A 16,480-nucleotide genomic window follows, 5' to 3' on the forward strand; every position below is an offset into this window, starting at 1 on the left:
CTAATGTTTGCCTGTTTAAACCAAAAGAGAACATACATTAACTGTATCCTGCTTTCTATTTCTTAAACAAAAACCAGCTGGTATTAGCACTTGCCTTTAGGAAGATACCATCAGGAAGCTGAAATACAAAATCTTGGCTCTACTTAGTTGCCACGGTGATGTATAATTAACCAGGCTGCAGCAATGTTATTGAAAGTAAGCATAAGGAAATATTCTTGCTTATGGAAAAATTTAAACTGTAGTTTTAAGTAAGACTGAAGGGACTGAAGGTTGAAATTTAATTGATCATTTGCAATTGGATGTTTATGTTTGCATTTATATTATAATTTGATCAAAATAGTATCATTGTGTAGTCAGTAATGTAAATGAGTTTGAAAGAAGACAGGATTCTGAGACATAGATGCTACAGACTTTGTAAGAGATTGATGCTTCATTGATTTGTTGGAGATTTGTGGTTTTTTTTTCCTCCTTGTTGCTAATAGGATTCTGTTTGGAAAACAATGCAATTCCCCACAACGTATCCAATAAAAAAAGAATAGAGGGAAAAATTTTGATTTGGAACAAATGGGAATCAGGTGAAGGTAGACCCATTCAATATCGTCCTTTTGCAGCTGATACACGAGCACCTTTTCCAAGTGGTCATCACACTGATGCAGAGTAACTTCTTTGTTTAAATACCTTTCTTTAACTGGTAATAGATAAATTTCCCATATGTAGTTTAAACCAAGAAAGTTGAATGAACCTTTGAATGCCAAAAGAAATTGATGTGCAGTTCCCCAGATATGTACAGGAGCATGTTTCAATATTTCTGTGAGGTTTATGAGAGAGGTGGCGGGATGCTGTTGAAGAATTAAACCTGTGGAACGTTGTCTGTGAGATACTCATGCTGAAATGTGGGTCAGGAGCAGTCAGATAAAGATTATGTACTTCTGGAAATCCTATTCCTTGTAGTATCTCTCAAATACTTGCTTTATCTACAGCAGTCTGAACAAATGTGCAGCATAGGGGCTGCTCAGTAAAGCATAGCTGGGTAGAACCATGCACCTACTGACCCTGATGGGAAGAGGTTTAGTAATTTAAAAACTTGTTCTTTGCATTTGGCCATCTTGCTCTTCAGAACTTTGTTTTAGACTCTGAAGGATGTTACTAAAATCAAGACACCATGTGTACTGACTAATAGGCCCTGAGAAGCTTTTCTGTGCCTTATCTTCTCTTGATAAGATTAGTGTAATACTTTCTCTTCTAGAAAGCTAAGAGCAATAAGTCACCTTCAGCTTGTTCAAACCTCTGCTATAAGTACTGTCAGAGAGTTTGTTACTGATTAGAGCAGCAGTTCCCCTGCTACATCTCTTAATAAAAATTATTCTATTGCATGTTGTCATTTAAGGCCCATTGTTCTTCACCTTCAAACTTATTTGGCTCTCCTGCAAATTTTAATGTCACAGGGCTTGTGTGTACTCTATGTGCTTCATTCCCGCTGGCTTGAGCAGAAGACAGTGAAGGTTGATCACTTTGGCACTGCAAAGCGCTGGGCACTCTTTGCTCATGTTGACTTCTGTGATAGCGGAGGATATGCAAGGAGCACATCTCATGGTTGAAGCTTGTTTGCCACATACTACACTGAATAGAGCAGTGCTCTCAAGAATGAGCCTAAATATGTTCCTGCCTCCTCTGCTGTAACTTAGGACATTATCTTTCTACTTTCTGAATGATGTATATTCACTGAGAACTGCATCTTGGGATGAAATAAGTATTCGGTAAAAATGTATTTCTTTATGTCGTGTTGTAATTTCTTGCTTTTCAGTTTGATTCAGTGAACTTATAGTTTATGTGGCATAAAAATATGCACAGAAGTAACATTTAATTTCTATTAAAATGCCTAGGTAGTTCCTACCCATGTCCTCTTTTCTTACTGAACAAGGTGCAGATTCCTGAGAGCCCCCTGACATTCAGTGTCACGTAAAAATAGCAGCTTCTGAAGTTACAGTCACTGTCAGATTATTGATAGGGGGATGGGAAGGTTTGGCATTTTGATTCAGAACACAAGAAAAAAAAAACACACATCGCAGAACAAGTGGGTTTGCTCATATTTACAAGAAGAGTGCAATATTTCACCTGAGGCAAAGTCTAAAATGATGATTCCCCTTGTTTGGCACGGTCCTACCAGAAAGGAGCCACTTCAGCAAAAGCACCAGTATTTACTTTGCTCCTTAACATCTCCTATGAAGCATTTGATTGTAAAATGAAAGCAATCCATGGTTTCAAATCAGTTTTTTAATATTTATTTGGGAGATCTGACCTCCCAAGGGGGCTAGTACCCTAAGCAGCCACCCTTGCTGCTGTCTGACCAAGGAATGACACTGGAGTGAGCTGTGAAAATAGCTTCTTGCCTCCATCTTCTCTGCAGGATACGCGTTGGCTGTTGCCAAGCGCAAACACTAGTGTACTTTCACACATTTAGATTGCTTTTCAGCAGAAAATTGTTGCACATTCTAAGTACAGTTTTTTGAAAATATGCTAATATTCAGGTAAAACTGGTGTTCTTTTGGTTGCTAAGAGCCTGTGCTGAAATCCTATTCCACCCCAACTGCAGAGTGGTTGGCGTCAGGTAGCTTTCACGTTATATATCCTATATGTTACAAAGATTTGCTTGAAGCTCAGGACTTAACAAGCGTAACACAGAAGGACTTTTGTACAAAGCTTGAAGAGTTAGTCCTTGGCCTTTGGCCAGGAATAAAGAATGCTTGCCCTTGTGCCATTTTGTCCTGTGCTGCTCCAGTTCTGGCAGCGATTCTGCTTCAGTGTAATTGTTGGCACTGCAGCTCAGCTGAACCCTGAATGGCCTCTTCCTGCAAGCAAGCAGGGGTGCAGAAGGCCGAGACAGCATCAAAACTCTGCATTGATCAACTGTAATAGAGGAGGACTCTATTATGAGAACTCTTCATATCAAAGCCAAGCAAATTGACTATGGTGATGCAGTAGTAAAGTGCTAAATAAAGCCATGAAGAGTGTGAAGTAATTTTCAGTTTTTCCATGGGATAATGGAAAGGCTAAAAGAATAAGAGAACAAACAGCTCCTTCTGGGGCAGACACTGTTTTGGCTATCTATCTGCAGTTGTTGATCTCTCCTTCCTATCTGTGCTAAGTAGTAGTTGAGTTTTTCATTCTCAACTGGAGCAGACACAGAGCATAGTCACAGCTTGAAGTGATAAAGTGTTTTTTATTGTTTGCAAAGGCTTGCTTGCTCTTCTTTATTCTGCTTACTGTTCTTTAAAAAAACAACTTTCCCATTTCATTGAGGCAGATTTGGAAGTCAAACCAGAAACTTCAGACTCTACTACGATGGAAAGCACTTTGTTGGGGAGAAACGTTTTGAGTCCATCCATGACCTGGTGACAGATGGATTGATTACTCTTTATATTGAAACGAAAGCAGCTGAATACATTGCCAAGATGACAATAAATCCTATTTATGAACACGTAGGATATACAACTTTAAACAGAGAGCCAGCACACAAAAAACATATGCCAAGCCTGAGAGATGAACATGATGGCAAAGAGTCTACAGGAGAGGATGAGGTAGCAGAAAAGAGGGTAAGCAATTGTTAACCAACGCTCTTTTTTTCTGTTAGACTTTTTATTTTGTACTTTTAACCCTCCCCCATCTACTATAAAGTGTTAAAGGTATCTGTAGATATTTAGTCTACCTATTTATTTCCAGTATTGCATTAATAGTGATATTTAAACTGTTTATAGATTTTTTTATGGTAATTTTTGCATATTGCAAATTTAAATGTTTTGAAGGTTAGTTATTTATTATTGTGAAGTTCCTTTTTCAGGTATTTTCACAATTATAGATGTTACCATTAAGCCACTTCTTTATTTCAAACAGGCTAAAAATACTTCATCTCAAAATTATTTACAGTGTATGAGAAAACTGCCCCCTTGGTCAAAAATTACGTTTCTTTATATATTCATCATTCGCCAGACAAATGCATTCCACAATCTCCTCAGCAGTCTGCATACAATGACAGTAAAGTTGTCCACATTATAAATAAGCCTGTTCATTAAGTTGATAAAATGTTAAAACATTTCACTTGGCTGAGTTCAGCCTGTCAAAAGCTGACAGAGCTATTTTTGGCCTCAGCCAGACTTATGAAGAAGGATTGCTCTCTTCAGAAAGTTGCAGTATCAGCTGAGAACTAACTGCATCCTGGGTTATAAAAGAAAAATAAACAACAAAGAAATCTTAGAATGGGTGAACACAGAAATATTAAAGAGGTTGGGAATGTGTCAGGCAGACAAAAAAGCTTCATTTTTGCGACAAAGACTAAACTTAAAAACGTAATGTGAGTTCCATCATGTTAAACTAAATACTTTTTTTATTGAAAAGTTGACATTTGAAGTCTTTTTAAAGTGTATTTTTACATGTGTGTAGGTGTTAATGCGTGTGTAATTGTCTGATATGCTCCTCTATTTCACAAACTTCAGAATGACGTTAGGAGTACCTAATATGCTTCTACTGCTTAGAAGAAATGCTAAGCTTAGTTGGGATCATCTGTTTGTCCTTCCAATCAGAAATATGCTTCTGATTTCAGTTTTTCTTGAGGAGGTGAAAGGTCTGACTGACAATTGCCAACAAATACGACTGTTGCAGTGAAACTAAGCTCCATAGAGAGTCCACGGAGAGAGGAAGCCCATAGCTTTGGTGCTTCAAATCCTTCTCCAGAGAGTTTGTCATCCTGCACTGAATTTGCTGAGAGATGAAGCACCCATCTTAGCTTAAAGTATGGGTCTTCACTGTTATCAGATCATTTTGAGAAAAGAAATACTGGTGGGGATATTGAAGATTTCGGTTTAATTTTCAAGTCATTATCCAGTTGGGATTACCATCCGTGGCTTCATGGGGAAGGCACAATGTCATCTTTTTTATTGTGGGGAGGCACAGAGATGACATCTTTGCTGCCTTTACGCTCTCAGGGTCTTTGCTGGAAGATGACACAGCGAGTCCCAAGTGCTGCTTCACCTAGCAAATCTCGAAGGAAAATAAGGCATTCAACCCCATGACCAACACCCATTACAGTATCAACCACAGCATTTGGAACAAGCCCCAGTATCCAGCTAAGGCTTGCCAAATCCTTTTTCCCTCCTCTGTAAGTCACAGGATGTGGGGAACAAGGGAAAGGGGAGAGATGGTGGTGGTCTCACCAAATCTCAGAGCAGGTGGTGGCTATGTGCAGTGTAAGGGTGAGTGTTGGGAAGAGGAGACCTCCTTAGAGGCCTTTCCAGAGTCTGGGAGACTGAACTGCTTGCACAGCCACTAATGCTGTTACCTTGACAGCCTGGGAGAGCTGTTTCAAGTTCAGTGGGGTGAACATGGCTGACTGGCTGGAGGACTGTGCAGGCAGGGGACTGAATCACATCTGGTGGCTGATTTTGCTAGCAATGAGGATACACAGGAGACATTACATCTTCACTCAATGGAATTCTCAATCTCATGTAGTTTATAAGATTTCTCTGGTAAAAATTATAATAATGAAATAAGAAAAATGTACGTATTATTTACTAGATTGTTCAGAAGGTAATTTTACCCTATTTGTGCAGGGTCTTGCTTCTTATTGATATTTACTTGATAACTTAATACTAATGTAGTATTTAACATATTACAAATCATTTAACCATGATATAAGGAAGTCTTCTTATAGGATATTTATAAATAGGTCAAGTAGCTTTTCTTCTTCTTTGGTGGGAGGGATGGCAGAGTGATTCTTGCTGTCCAATATAAAGACAATATCTCTGAATCAATACTGACAATTCTAAGAAAGAATGCAAAGAAAATTTTCCAAAATCCAATGAGAAAAAAGGATTGCAGCAAAATCTGTGTACTACAACATTAGCCCATTAGCCCCGTGGTGTGGGTGAATATTTCTGCAGGATACAGTATTTGGCAGTTAATGCAGCTTTATCAGTTTTATACTGTAGCTCCACAGCTTCTCTCTACACCACATGTTTTCTCCTCTGTAAAGGGAGGAAGAAGTCTGGGTCTTGAATGTTGATCATCCTGAGCCAAAAAACATTCTCAGATTTGCAGACTCTGAGGCTGTTCAGATCCGAATCTAAACTTTGTGCCTATGACTGTTGCCCAACCTTGTGTGGGTGGCGAATGAAAGATAAACCCTTCATAAGATGGAGAGGAGAGACAGGCTCTGACTGGGGAGGAGCTGGTGGGAATGTGGTTTTGCTTTCTGCCGTAAAATTAAGTGGAGGAAATGGGGCAGCCAGAGAACACACCTTAAATCTGAAGATGAAATATTAACGGGCACTTCACCTAGCCTTAAATTGGTGTGGGGCAGTAGCAGGTAACACCACAGATTTGTGTTACAGGCCTCCCAGCATGCACTAATAATGCTTTATTTGTTCCCTACTCTTTTCAGTGATTAATTTATAGAAGAATTCAGCATGTGCTGGGTGACTTGTCATATGCAGTACATTAAAAATGAGCCTTAGTAAAGGGGAAGGATTTAAAGACGCTAAAAGATGAAAAGACAAAAATTATGCAATCATTAGATAAGGGTTGTAGGACACAAATCACAGTACCCTTGAGTCCTGAAAGAGACCATATTGTGGTGGAAGATGAGGTTTTTATTAGCAAAAGCATGAGAATATAATCCACTGCACAGCATGTGCTTCACTGATTATAAGAAGGAATATAACTGCTTACCATTTACAAGTATATATTAAAAATTAAAATTCCTGTTTAATGATTTATGATTTTCATAACCTATGAAAGAATTGATAGAGATAACTGGAGGAGCGGAGACTGAAAACAGGAGAGTGCTTGTCATGCTTGAATGCTCTGAACAGATATTTTAGCTGCCGTGTTTAAAAAGGTAACGCTGGTTCCCCAAACAGTCTGCAGATTGTTCAGAACACAATTGTGCAGTCGTCGTTGTCTGTGTTTTAAGAGAGGGCTAAGGTTCATTTGAAAGAGGCGCTTCCCATGTGGATTCACTCTGTATGGCCTAGCGTGGAAATGGAAATAATACCCAGTATCACAAGATTTGCTGTTCTTCCTGTGCCTTGAATACTGATGGATCTGTGAACATTCTCCACTCTCAAAGGTAATTATGGCCTTGGAGCAGATTATTTGATTCAGTTAAATACCTTATAAAACTGGTAGCTCTCAGAAGTTAATAAATCCCTAGATACATATATCAAAGTCCTTGAAAGCCCTGCAAAACGTGATATTTTTATTTTGACATGCTTTTGAGATATTAATGTAAAAATTTGTATGAGCAATTTATTTGAGATTTAGTGTTTGTTATGAGAAAATGAAATAATTAGTTATGTGTTATCGCATGTTTCAGAATGAAATGCTGAGATTAATGGTAGGATAGGAACTGAGTCACTTTTATTCATGCTTACTTTGGCGATAAATGCTTCAAAAAACTTCAGTGGCTGGAAATCAGTTAAAGACCCCTTCCAGACAAACAGCTCAGTTCCTACAGATGGAAAGAATTGAGAGGTTTGTGGCAGCAGTCACCCTATAAAAGCACTCTTCCGTTCTATTTTTAATGACCTTGGTGGCGATACCATTTTTTTCCTCCACAGTGATGAAGGCTGACTGCCTGCAATCCTGTGCCAGGAGATCTGGAAATGTAAACCTGTGTCATTTTAGTAGGAAGCATGTTTTTAAGCCTGCCTCCAAAGATAATTCAGATCAAAAAGTTAATTGCAATCTCTGTGTACATTTCTAATGGATTCATAACAGCCTCCACATACAAAATCAAGGGTCATACTTATGGGTGTTTGCAGAGGGACCAGTGTCACTTTCCAACCTTGAACTGGCACTGATATTTTCATTAATGACATGACTACTGTTCTACTTCTGCTCTCAGTCAAATCTGTTAGTAAGATCTGCTTAAAACCTTCCTTTACTAAGGTTTATTTTATCTTTAGTGAAAGGACATCGGAAAATGTAGCTGAGGAACTTACATTTGTCTATCAGTGGAGCATAAGTCCCCTTAGCAAGGTCTGTGATGGAGGAAGACAGCTTTAAACAGCACTACTTGATGCCCAGTAGTGCCAATGCTGGAACTGACAGGAACTAAAAAGTAGTCTTAATAATCAGGGAGGAAAGTGTGCTTTGAAGCAATCTTGATGATGGATTTTTTTAAAAATATTTCCATTTACATGAATTAACTTAAATGAGAAAAGACGGGTGTGTAATGTATTAAACCGTATCTACAACAAGGGTAGTGACAAAGCAATAATGTTCTTAAAAGAACAACTAATAAATGCTTACCTTAAAGTAAGTTTAAAGAGGCAGGAGATGGAGCACTGAAGAATCCCATGAGTTAACTTGAGGAGATTGTCAACCCTTTTCTCACAAATGTTCCTTTCCAGTCCCTGCGCGGGTGTCCATGACAATCACTCTGTAAGTTTAATGTAATTTATAAATAAAACATAACTCTGGAAGGCAAAAACTTCTATTTATTTCTTCTGGGTTTAGCCCATCTTTCAGCAGAGACTTCAAACCACAGACAATTTTGTCAATACCAAGAAAGTTTTTAGCAGGATGTAATACAAGCCTACTTTTTAGGTAGCTACTCCAGCACACTGGCAACATCATACTCTGCAGTGATTGACCCAGCCTCACTCTTCCTCATCTTCCCCTTCTGTGCGTTAGCATTTATGGTGGTATGGATCTAGTGCCATATGTCATTATATATGGCATATACAGTTCAAACTAAGGCTGCAAATGGTTATGATGCCTCTTTATGAGCATAGCTGTTTTTAACTGTTTATCAAGACCCAAGAAAGGAGAACGTGCTGTCCAGCGTGTAGACATCAGCACAAAGAAAATTCTTTTCTCAACTGCAGGGTGCTTTTTCAGACTCATAATCACCAAAAGTAACCTAAGTCCTTATTTATGTTCAATGTGCCAATAAAATTGGTACACTAAAAAGGTTGTATAAAATGATCTTGCTTTAAGATTGAGAGCTTGCAAATGAAGCATAAACTTTGCTAATTTAATCCCCAGGTCACAGAATATCTAGTTTCTCTCTTACCAGTATCTCATGCTTTTAAAGGATAAATTAGCAAGCTAGGATTGTTTCTTAAGGGTCTCTAACAGGACCTGTACCTCAGCTCCAGTGCTAAAGATAGTTCCTTAGCTCTTTTGGTTTTTCCAGGGAAAATTCCTTCTTCTTTCCTTGCCAGCTCTGGTCAATGCTCAGCTGTGCTCTATTAGTTCCCATAGGTTACAAATGTCATCCCAGCTGATTCCAGTTAGCCTCACAGGACCTTGCCTGTCTGCCTCTGTGCGTGCTTGTGCTTTCAAAGCACATTAATGTAATGCTTACACAATGTGTGGTGTGTGGGATTAATGTGAAGTGAAAGTCATGTGCTTATGTTGGTAACCTGATTGCTGGTCTAGTGTTATAAAATTCAAAACAAATAAGGCTCCACAACCTTCTGACAGTGAGGAGTATCTTAGGTCAGGTTGCATTTCAAATGCACACCATGCCTCCCATCAAGATGCTACTTCTGCAGAGGGGCTTCATCCATTTCGCAGGTAAGCACAGTTGAGAATCAGCATCCTGCTTCAGCCTTTAGTCACAGAATCATAGAATGGTTTGGGTTGGAAAGGACCTTAAGATCATCCAGTTCCAACCCCTGCCATGGGCAGGGACACCTCACACTAAACCATGCCACCCAAGGCTCTGTCCAGCCTGGCCTTAAACACTGCCAGGGATGGAGCATTCACAGCTTCCCTGGGCAACCCATTCCAGTGCCTCACCACCCTCACAGTAAAGAATTTCCTCCTTATATCCAATCTAAACTTCCCCTGTTTAAGTTTTAACCCATTACCCCTTGTCCTATCACTACAGTCCCTAATGAAGAGTCCTTCTCTGGAGACCTTACAGGCCCCCTTCAGATACTGGAAGGCTGCTAGGAGGTCTCCACGCAGCCTTTTCTTCTCCAGGCTGAACAGCCCCAACTTCCTCAGCCTGTCTTCATACAGGAGGTGCTCCAGTCCCCTGATCATCCTCGTGGCCCTCCTCTGGACTTGTTCCAACAGTTCCATGTCCTTTTTATGTTGAGGACACCAGAACTGCACACGATACTCCAAGTGAGGTCTCACGAGAGCAGAGTAGAGGGGCAGGATCACCTCCTTCAACCTGCAAAGGCATGGGTACACATCATTTGTTTCCTCTCTGAGATGACTTTTCACATTACTTTTTGCTTTTTCACATACATGTGGCTCTTATGATCTGGCATGTGAGATACATACACAAAGATACAGTCTTCAGAAAGGCCAGTGCCTAATTACACTGAGACAGGCAGCTGCCATATGAAACCAGTGTACCCTCCCCCCCACTCAGCAGAAGTGTGGGTAGAGTATGCCCTCAGTGCCTGATCAAGCTTTTGTAAAATGAGTAAATATAACTAACATAACTGCTACGAAGGCTGTAAAGCAGTGCAGTTGCTGTGCAACTAAATCTGAAGAGTACTGGTTGTGTTGTTACTGATAAAATGAAACTATTAGCAGTGAACATGCTATTATTCTTTTCCTGTGTTTCTCCATATTGTGTGGTAAGTCAGTGTGAAGCCCTCACCAGCAGCTCTTTTTGGGGTTTCTAATGCTTATTGATTTGATCTGGTGACATTTTTAATGCCCTACAAATAGTACTGTATAGCCTTGACTTCTCTTAGGTGTACTGGCAGAAGTTTTCTTCCTTTTTAACTAGGGCAGACTAGCTCAAGGAGGATCACAGAGAGAGGAAGGAATCTCCCTTAGCTCTTGAAATGCCAAAGAAGATAACTTTCTTTGGGCACTCTTCAGGGGGGAGAAAGAGTTTTCCCATCTTAGTAAACCTTAGTTAGATAGGACTCAGAAATACATAAGTCCAGTTCAACTCCTGATGAGCAGTGGTGAGCTGTCATGGCTTCAGCCCTAACACGCCGTAGGAGCCTGCTGCTTACCTTCCCTATGGGCCTACCTTCCCTGCTTAGGAATTCCAAAAAGGGTGCCTGGATGTACAGGGGGGAAGCCTCACAGCCATATGTAAAGGAAATTATAACCTTCTTTAGGGAAGAAAACAAACCCTGTGGTTTCCCTTGACTTTTTATGCCTTCTCACAACTGAATAACCCATGCAGTGGCCGCAAAAAGGAGAAGGTGGTTCTTTCAGGGCAGTCTCTAAAGCAGGCGTATGGTTGTCATTTGTTGCTTATGCAATGAATGTCCTGGACAACGAAGGACTTCAGTGGGTTGCTAGCTGGCAGCTCCCTCGTTTGTTGTTCTCTTTCTTTAGCTGTGTGAGGTTTGGGCCTTTTTTTTTAACTCCTCCTCCCATCTGGCATCTCCTAATTATTTTCTATTACTAATCACTTCTACAGGAAACAGACTGGACTGTTGAATTAAGAGCCCTATAAAAGGATAATTTTGTTATTTACAAGTTTCTTACCTCCCTTAGACTTTATAATGTGACACTGTATAGCTGGTGATAATCACCTTGGGCTACGATTGTGTCTAATCTCATAAACCAGGCAGGGTCAGGTCTGGTCAACAGTTGAACATGAGAGGCCCAAGATAAAGCTGGGGCTTTGGGAAGTGGGGTTGGTAGCACCTTTGGCTGTGAATTAATATCCAACATATCTTGTGTTTTACACCCTCTGTACTTTGTGTAGCATGTGTAAATCTGTGCTGAGAGTCTGACTACCAGAGATTTTCTCCTCTTGCCTCTAGTATTATTCATAAAAGCTCCTTTTTTGCCTTACCATTTGCAGTGGGGCTATGTGGTGGGTTTTGTTTAGATGAGAAGGGCAGAGGCATTTTAGATTGGTCACTGTTTACATGCTCACAAGTACAAATACATGTCATTTGGCTTCTGTACAAAGAAGGAAAGGACACGAAGCTGTGTGCTGCCCCCCATTTGGTTAAAGAATCCCCTGACAGGCAGGCACATCTGCTCCACTAATAATTGCCCATTCATAAGAGGTTACTGAACCCTTAAGACCCATAAAAAGTTAAATGCTTGTTTTAGAAGTGGTAGCAGAAACAGAAATAGAGGTTCCTATATGAAGTATTAGGCTGTGAAAGAAAAAACCCCAACCATTTATCCTATGGTTGATGCGGCAGAAGCTGATCTGTTCTAGCCCTTGTTTTTTTTCCTTTTACTCTTTCACAAGAAAATAAGATATTTTCAGATAGAACTTCTCATGCTTAGTCCCTAGCTGAATGTTTTTCTTTTTTGCATTTGAACAAAGTAAGGAGAGCAGGTTTGTTACTGAGCTCAATAAACTGCTTGCTCTTATTACTTCAAACCTGTCACACTCGTCATCAGCGAAGACAGCAACTCTTGACAGTTTTGCAAAGTCTTCTTTTGATCATTAACTTTTAGAACATTAAACTTTTCCATATTTAACCTTTTTTTTCTGCGTGGCATCAGCAGTTAGAAACAGTGTTGCTTCTGGCATTCACTGTTCCTACAGTCCTAATGTTTAAGCAAGGCAAGAATCATCATGCTGAAAAATCTTGATTCTCAAATGATGAACAGTGGTTGTTCTGATCCCTGTCATCTTAGTATTAATATTCCCCGCATCCATACAACTTCGAGATAACTACAGGATGATGTGTTTCTAATAGTGAAGTTCATATTGTAATGTATTTAGGCAATATTGCTTTTTAGTGGGGTTTATTGCATTTGGTGAGAGCTAAGGCATTTTGAAATAGTTTGCCTAACGAATATTAGAGCTAGTATCACAGAGTGTCAAGTCTTCTATTAAACCTTAGTCATATGTGTATGTGATTTAGTAATTGTTTTTTAATGATTTCCAACTTGTTAAGTAGATTCGTAGCACTTACAGGCAGGCAGCTTTTCCCCTTCCTGATAGCAGAGTAGAGGAATACCGTGGAAATACGAATCCTGTATTCCCAATTTCCATTTTGCATGTAATGATGAAACATTTTAAAAGCTCTATGGTTTATATCATGTATCAAATAGTTTATTGGCTGAAGACTTCTGATGCTTTTACGTTGCTGGAAAAGTCTTGAGGCATTTGCCAAAGTTAATGTGATAGTGAATTACATTTGCATTCTGGCATTTCTGTGAATTGGCTGATGATTAGAGTAATGATGTGTTTAATACAAATGTACAAAAATTGCAGAAGTCATCCTGTGTTGTTATCTTTTACAGAATTTGAAGTGCTCAGTCTCTTAAGTGACAGCCTCTCATTCACTCTAGCCTCCAAATCCCTGCTGGCATTTGTCACAGCACTGCAGCCTGGTGCCTGGAAGCTGCCAGTCACCTTGGTCACACTGAAGTTTGTAAGGCAGATTCACTGCTCAACAAATCGATAATGCTGGGAGCTTACTGGATAATTTTTTTTATGGGTTGATTCTCTGTTTTTTTTTTTATTGTTGAAAATTTGAACAACCTCAGTGTTAGAAATCTGATGAGCAGTGTCACTTAAAGTGCTATTTGATGGTGGCAGTACAAATAAAATGTTGCCTTGTAGCATTAGTGCAGGTCAACATTTTGTTCATTGTCAATAATGTTATTCATTGCCAATGAATTTAAGAAATAGAACTATACCCCAAACTTAGTCTTTCAGCTTTTATGATCCCTATACTCAAAATAAAAGCTGCTGTCCACAGATCATATGCTTCTGACGTCCCAAATATCAGATCTTTGAGTTACTGATTGGAACCTAGGACTAGTGTATTTCAACTGAAAACAGACATCAACTAAACATTATGTTGCAAGAAACTGCAGACTTGGTGGTGAAAAAAAGCGAACAAAAAAATCAAAACCCCGAAAATCAAACCAAACAAAAGATGAAAAACAAACCCCAAAGTCCCTCCTGTGTAGCAGAAGCTGTATAACCTGTCTACATGCCAGTGCCTGCTTCTGCTCCAGAAGGTAAATAGTCTGTGTAGACCAAGTTTATGATGGGGAGTTACTTTGCCAGCCCAATTTTGAATTATTCACAATTACTTAGTTTTCAAATCAAGACATTATTTAAATCTGTTTGAAAGATGCTGGGCTTGACCATTTGAGATGACAGTTTCTTGAGTGCCCTCTCAAGTAAGAACCTGTAACAATTATGGCTTTCTCCAGGGAAACGGGATGCTTCCTGCCCTTATATGAAAATTTTGATGACACAGGCATTTTTAAATGTTAATTAGGAAGCGTAGAGGGTATAAAAATAGGAGAGATGAACCATATGTGGAAAAGGAGAAATGAGAGAAATAGAATGCTGGTCAACAATTAAAATGAGCCTTTTCTGAGAATGTGATCATGGATTCGATTTTATGGATGGCAGTAAACTGGTAATTTGATAATAACTGGTAATTTGACTTTAGGAGCAGAATATAATTCCACTGCCAATTCCACTCTGGTCTCATTCATTGCAGGTTTCAAATCAGTCCTGATTTAAATAGAGATATATGCAAGGGTAGCAGGAGCCCACATGAGAGACTCGTTTGAAGGATGATCAGCCTACCTCATTTTCCAAGTCTGCCTAATTGCATTGTATAAAATTAGTGTAGGCCCTGATCCACAGCAGTGGTGCAGCTATGCCCATGGACACACATGTACCTAGAAAACCAGTAATCAGGGTCTGCAAGGAGTGCTGATAGGCACTGGGGGTTACCCCATTCCGTAACTTTTCTGCAGTGAGGTGGTCTATAAGCAGGTTTCACCATTATAAACTTTGCAAGGATGCTGTATGTCCATGTCACAGCCCTAGTATTCCTTCAGGTTAAAAATGGATTTCACCTTGATTCATGGGATTGAATCAAACAATAATTAAGGAAGGCTTTAGGAGACTTTGCACTCTTAGTCTTATTTATGCTATGATTATGAACTAAAAGTATGTTTAAGAAAGAAACTGTGACAGCAGATGTATCATAGCAACATAGCTTACTCAGGAAGGAGTGGATGGATTCAAAGTAGAGGATGTGCCAAAGGAGCAGGTGTAGTCTGAAATACAGAGTGCTTAGAAATTAATGAGCTGCAGTTTTCAATTATAACATACATTGAATTACTTTAAATTGAATTACTGCGTAGAACAAAAAAGGCTAATATTAGGCTGCCAGACAAGACTAATGTGAAGTGAGTATTATATATCAGGTAAGAAAATATTAATGAGACATTAGAAGAAATTTCCATACCATTTGCCTATGTTATACCAGTAGCCAAATCTTCTATTCCATGAGGAATAAGTGGGAAAAAAACTAATAAATAGAATAATAGAAAGGCCTCGTGGATTACATGATTGTCATTATCTCTAAGTGTAAACATTTTCAGTTACAAAAAGATGTAGAGTTTTATTGTAAAAACTGCCTTTATTAATATTATTCTTAAATGGATATCATAAAGGAAGCATTGTAAATTCTTTATTTCATAAAGTTTGGCCACTGTCAACATTTCCTCGCTAGGAGACAGGTAAGGTTCCTCATCATAGGGTACAGTACTTTTTGATGTGCCTTCTCTCTTTTCCTTTTTTCTTCATTTTTTAATTTTTATTTTTCCTTTTATTTGAGGAAATCCTTATAATCATATGGGTCAGATAAGAAATAAACTATTGCGTGTCCCTAGTGGTTTCAGATTAGTCTAACAGCCTGTTTTCTCTCATGTTGCTTAAATGTAGTATATTAGTAACAAAGAGCATTTGCCAAAAGAGTGGAATTCATGCAGCTGCTAATTTGCATTGCATTTTGACTGTTATCACTCCTATAGAGCACACTGTCTTGTGGCATTTATAAATAACTTTTAAAGTCTTTGTGGAATACAGACTGCCTTCATGTGTCCCTAGTCAAGAGGCTTTTGCTGGAGTGACCCCTCTCTGCAATCAATATCAGTTGTGCCTCGGTGACAGTGGCACAGCTCCCTGCAGGCCAGCAAGGAGACATGACACAGACAAAGGGAAGGGGAGAAAATGTGTTGCTGTTAGCTGAAATAGAAAATGCTGACTAAATGGGAGCGAGCTGGAGAAGATGCTGAGGAGCAGCCTTTGCGTGTTCCTGGCCAGTGTGACGGTTGTTCCCTCAGGCAGAGCAACTTGCACCATCAGCTCCTCTTCCCATAGGTCTCATAGCTGCAAGACAAACCTCTCTAGCCAAAATGTAATGTGAGCAGTCCTCCCAGTCTCTCTGCTTCTACCTTTCCTAAGGAGAGCAGTACCTGGCACAGGTGGCTGCTTTAACTCACAGTTTAGCTTACCACCTCCATGGCCCAGGCTCCTGGCAGGAGGAGAGAAGGATAGGATGGACCAAAACCAAAGCTATGAAGGACAGAAGGGTTGATGGAAAGGACTGAAACCAAAGCAGTAAAGGACAGGCTTTATCTGCATTTACTGGAGACAAATTCAGGTGTTTTGTAGTGCTTCTCTCCTTCCTCATGAACTGTCTTGCACAAACAGTGGTGCTGCCAGCCTCCTGTGGCAGAGAGGTGCTGTCTTCTGTGCTTT

General features: G+C 39.6%; 1 protein-coding gene across 2 annotated transcripts in view; it reads left to right on the forward strand.

Annotated features, from left to right (window-relative positions):
- CHN1 (chimerin 1) overlaps nt 1–16,480 on the forward strand; it is a 102,948-nt gene that overhangs the window by 46,765 nt on the left and 39,703 nt on the right. For both annotated transcript variants that reach the window (XM_062615866.1, XM_062615867.1), the window contains exon 7: nt 3,305–3,593. In XM_062615866.1, the coding sequence (XP_062471850.1) occupies nt 3,305–3,593 (289 nt within the window). The remainder of the gene's footprint in view (nt 1–3,304; nt 3,594–16,480) is intronic.

Source organism: Pezoporus occidentalis, unplaced genomic scaffold (assembly GCF_034315485.1).
Source record: "Pezoporus occidentalis ecotype Australia unplaced genomic scaffold, CSIRO_AGI_Poc_V1 ctg184, whole genome shotgun sequence".
Lineage (NCBI taxonomy): Eukaryota > Metazoa > Chordata > Aves > Psittaciformes > Psittacidae > Pezoporus > Pezoporus occidentalis.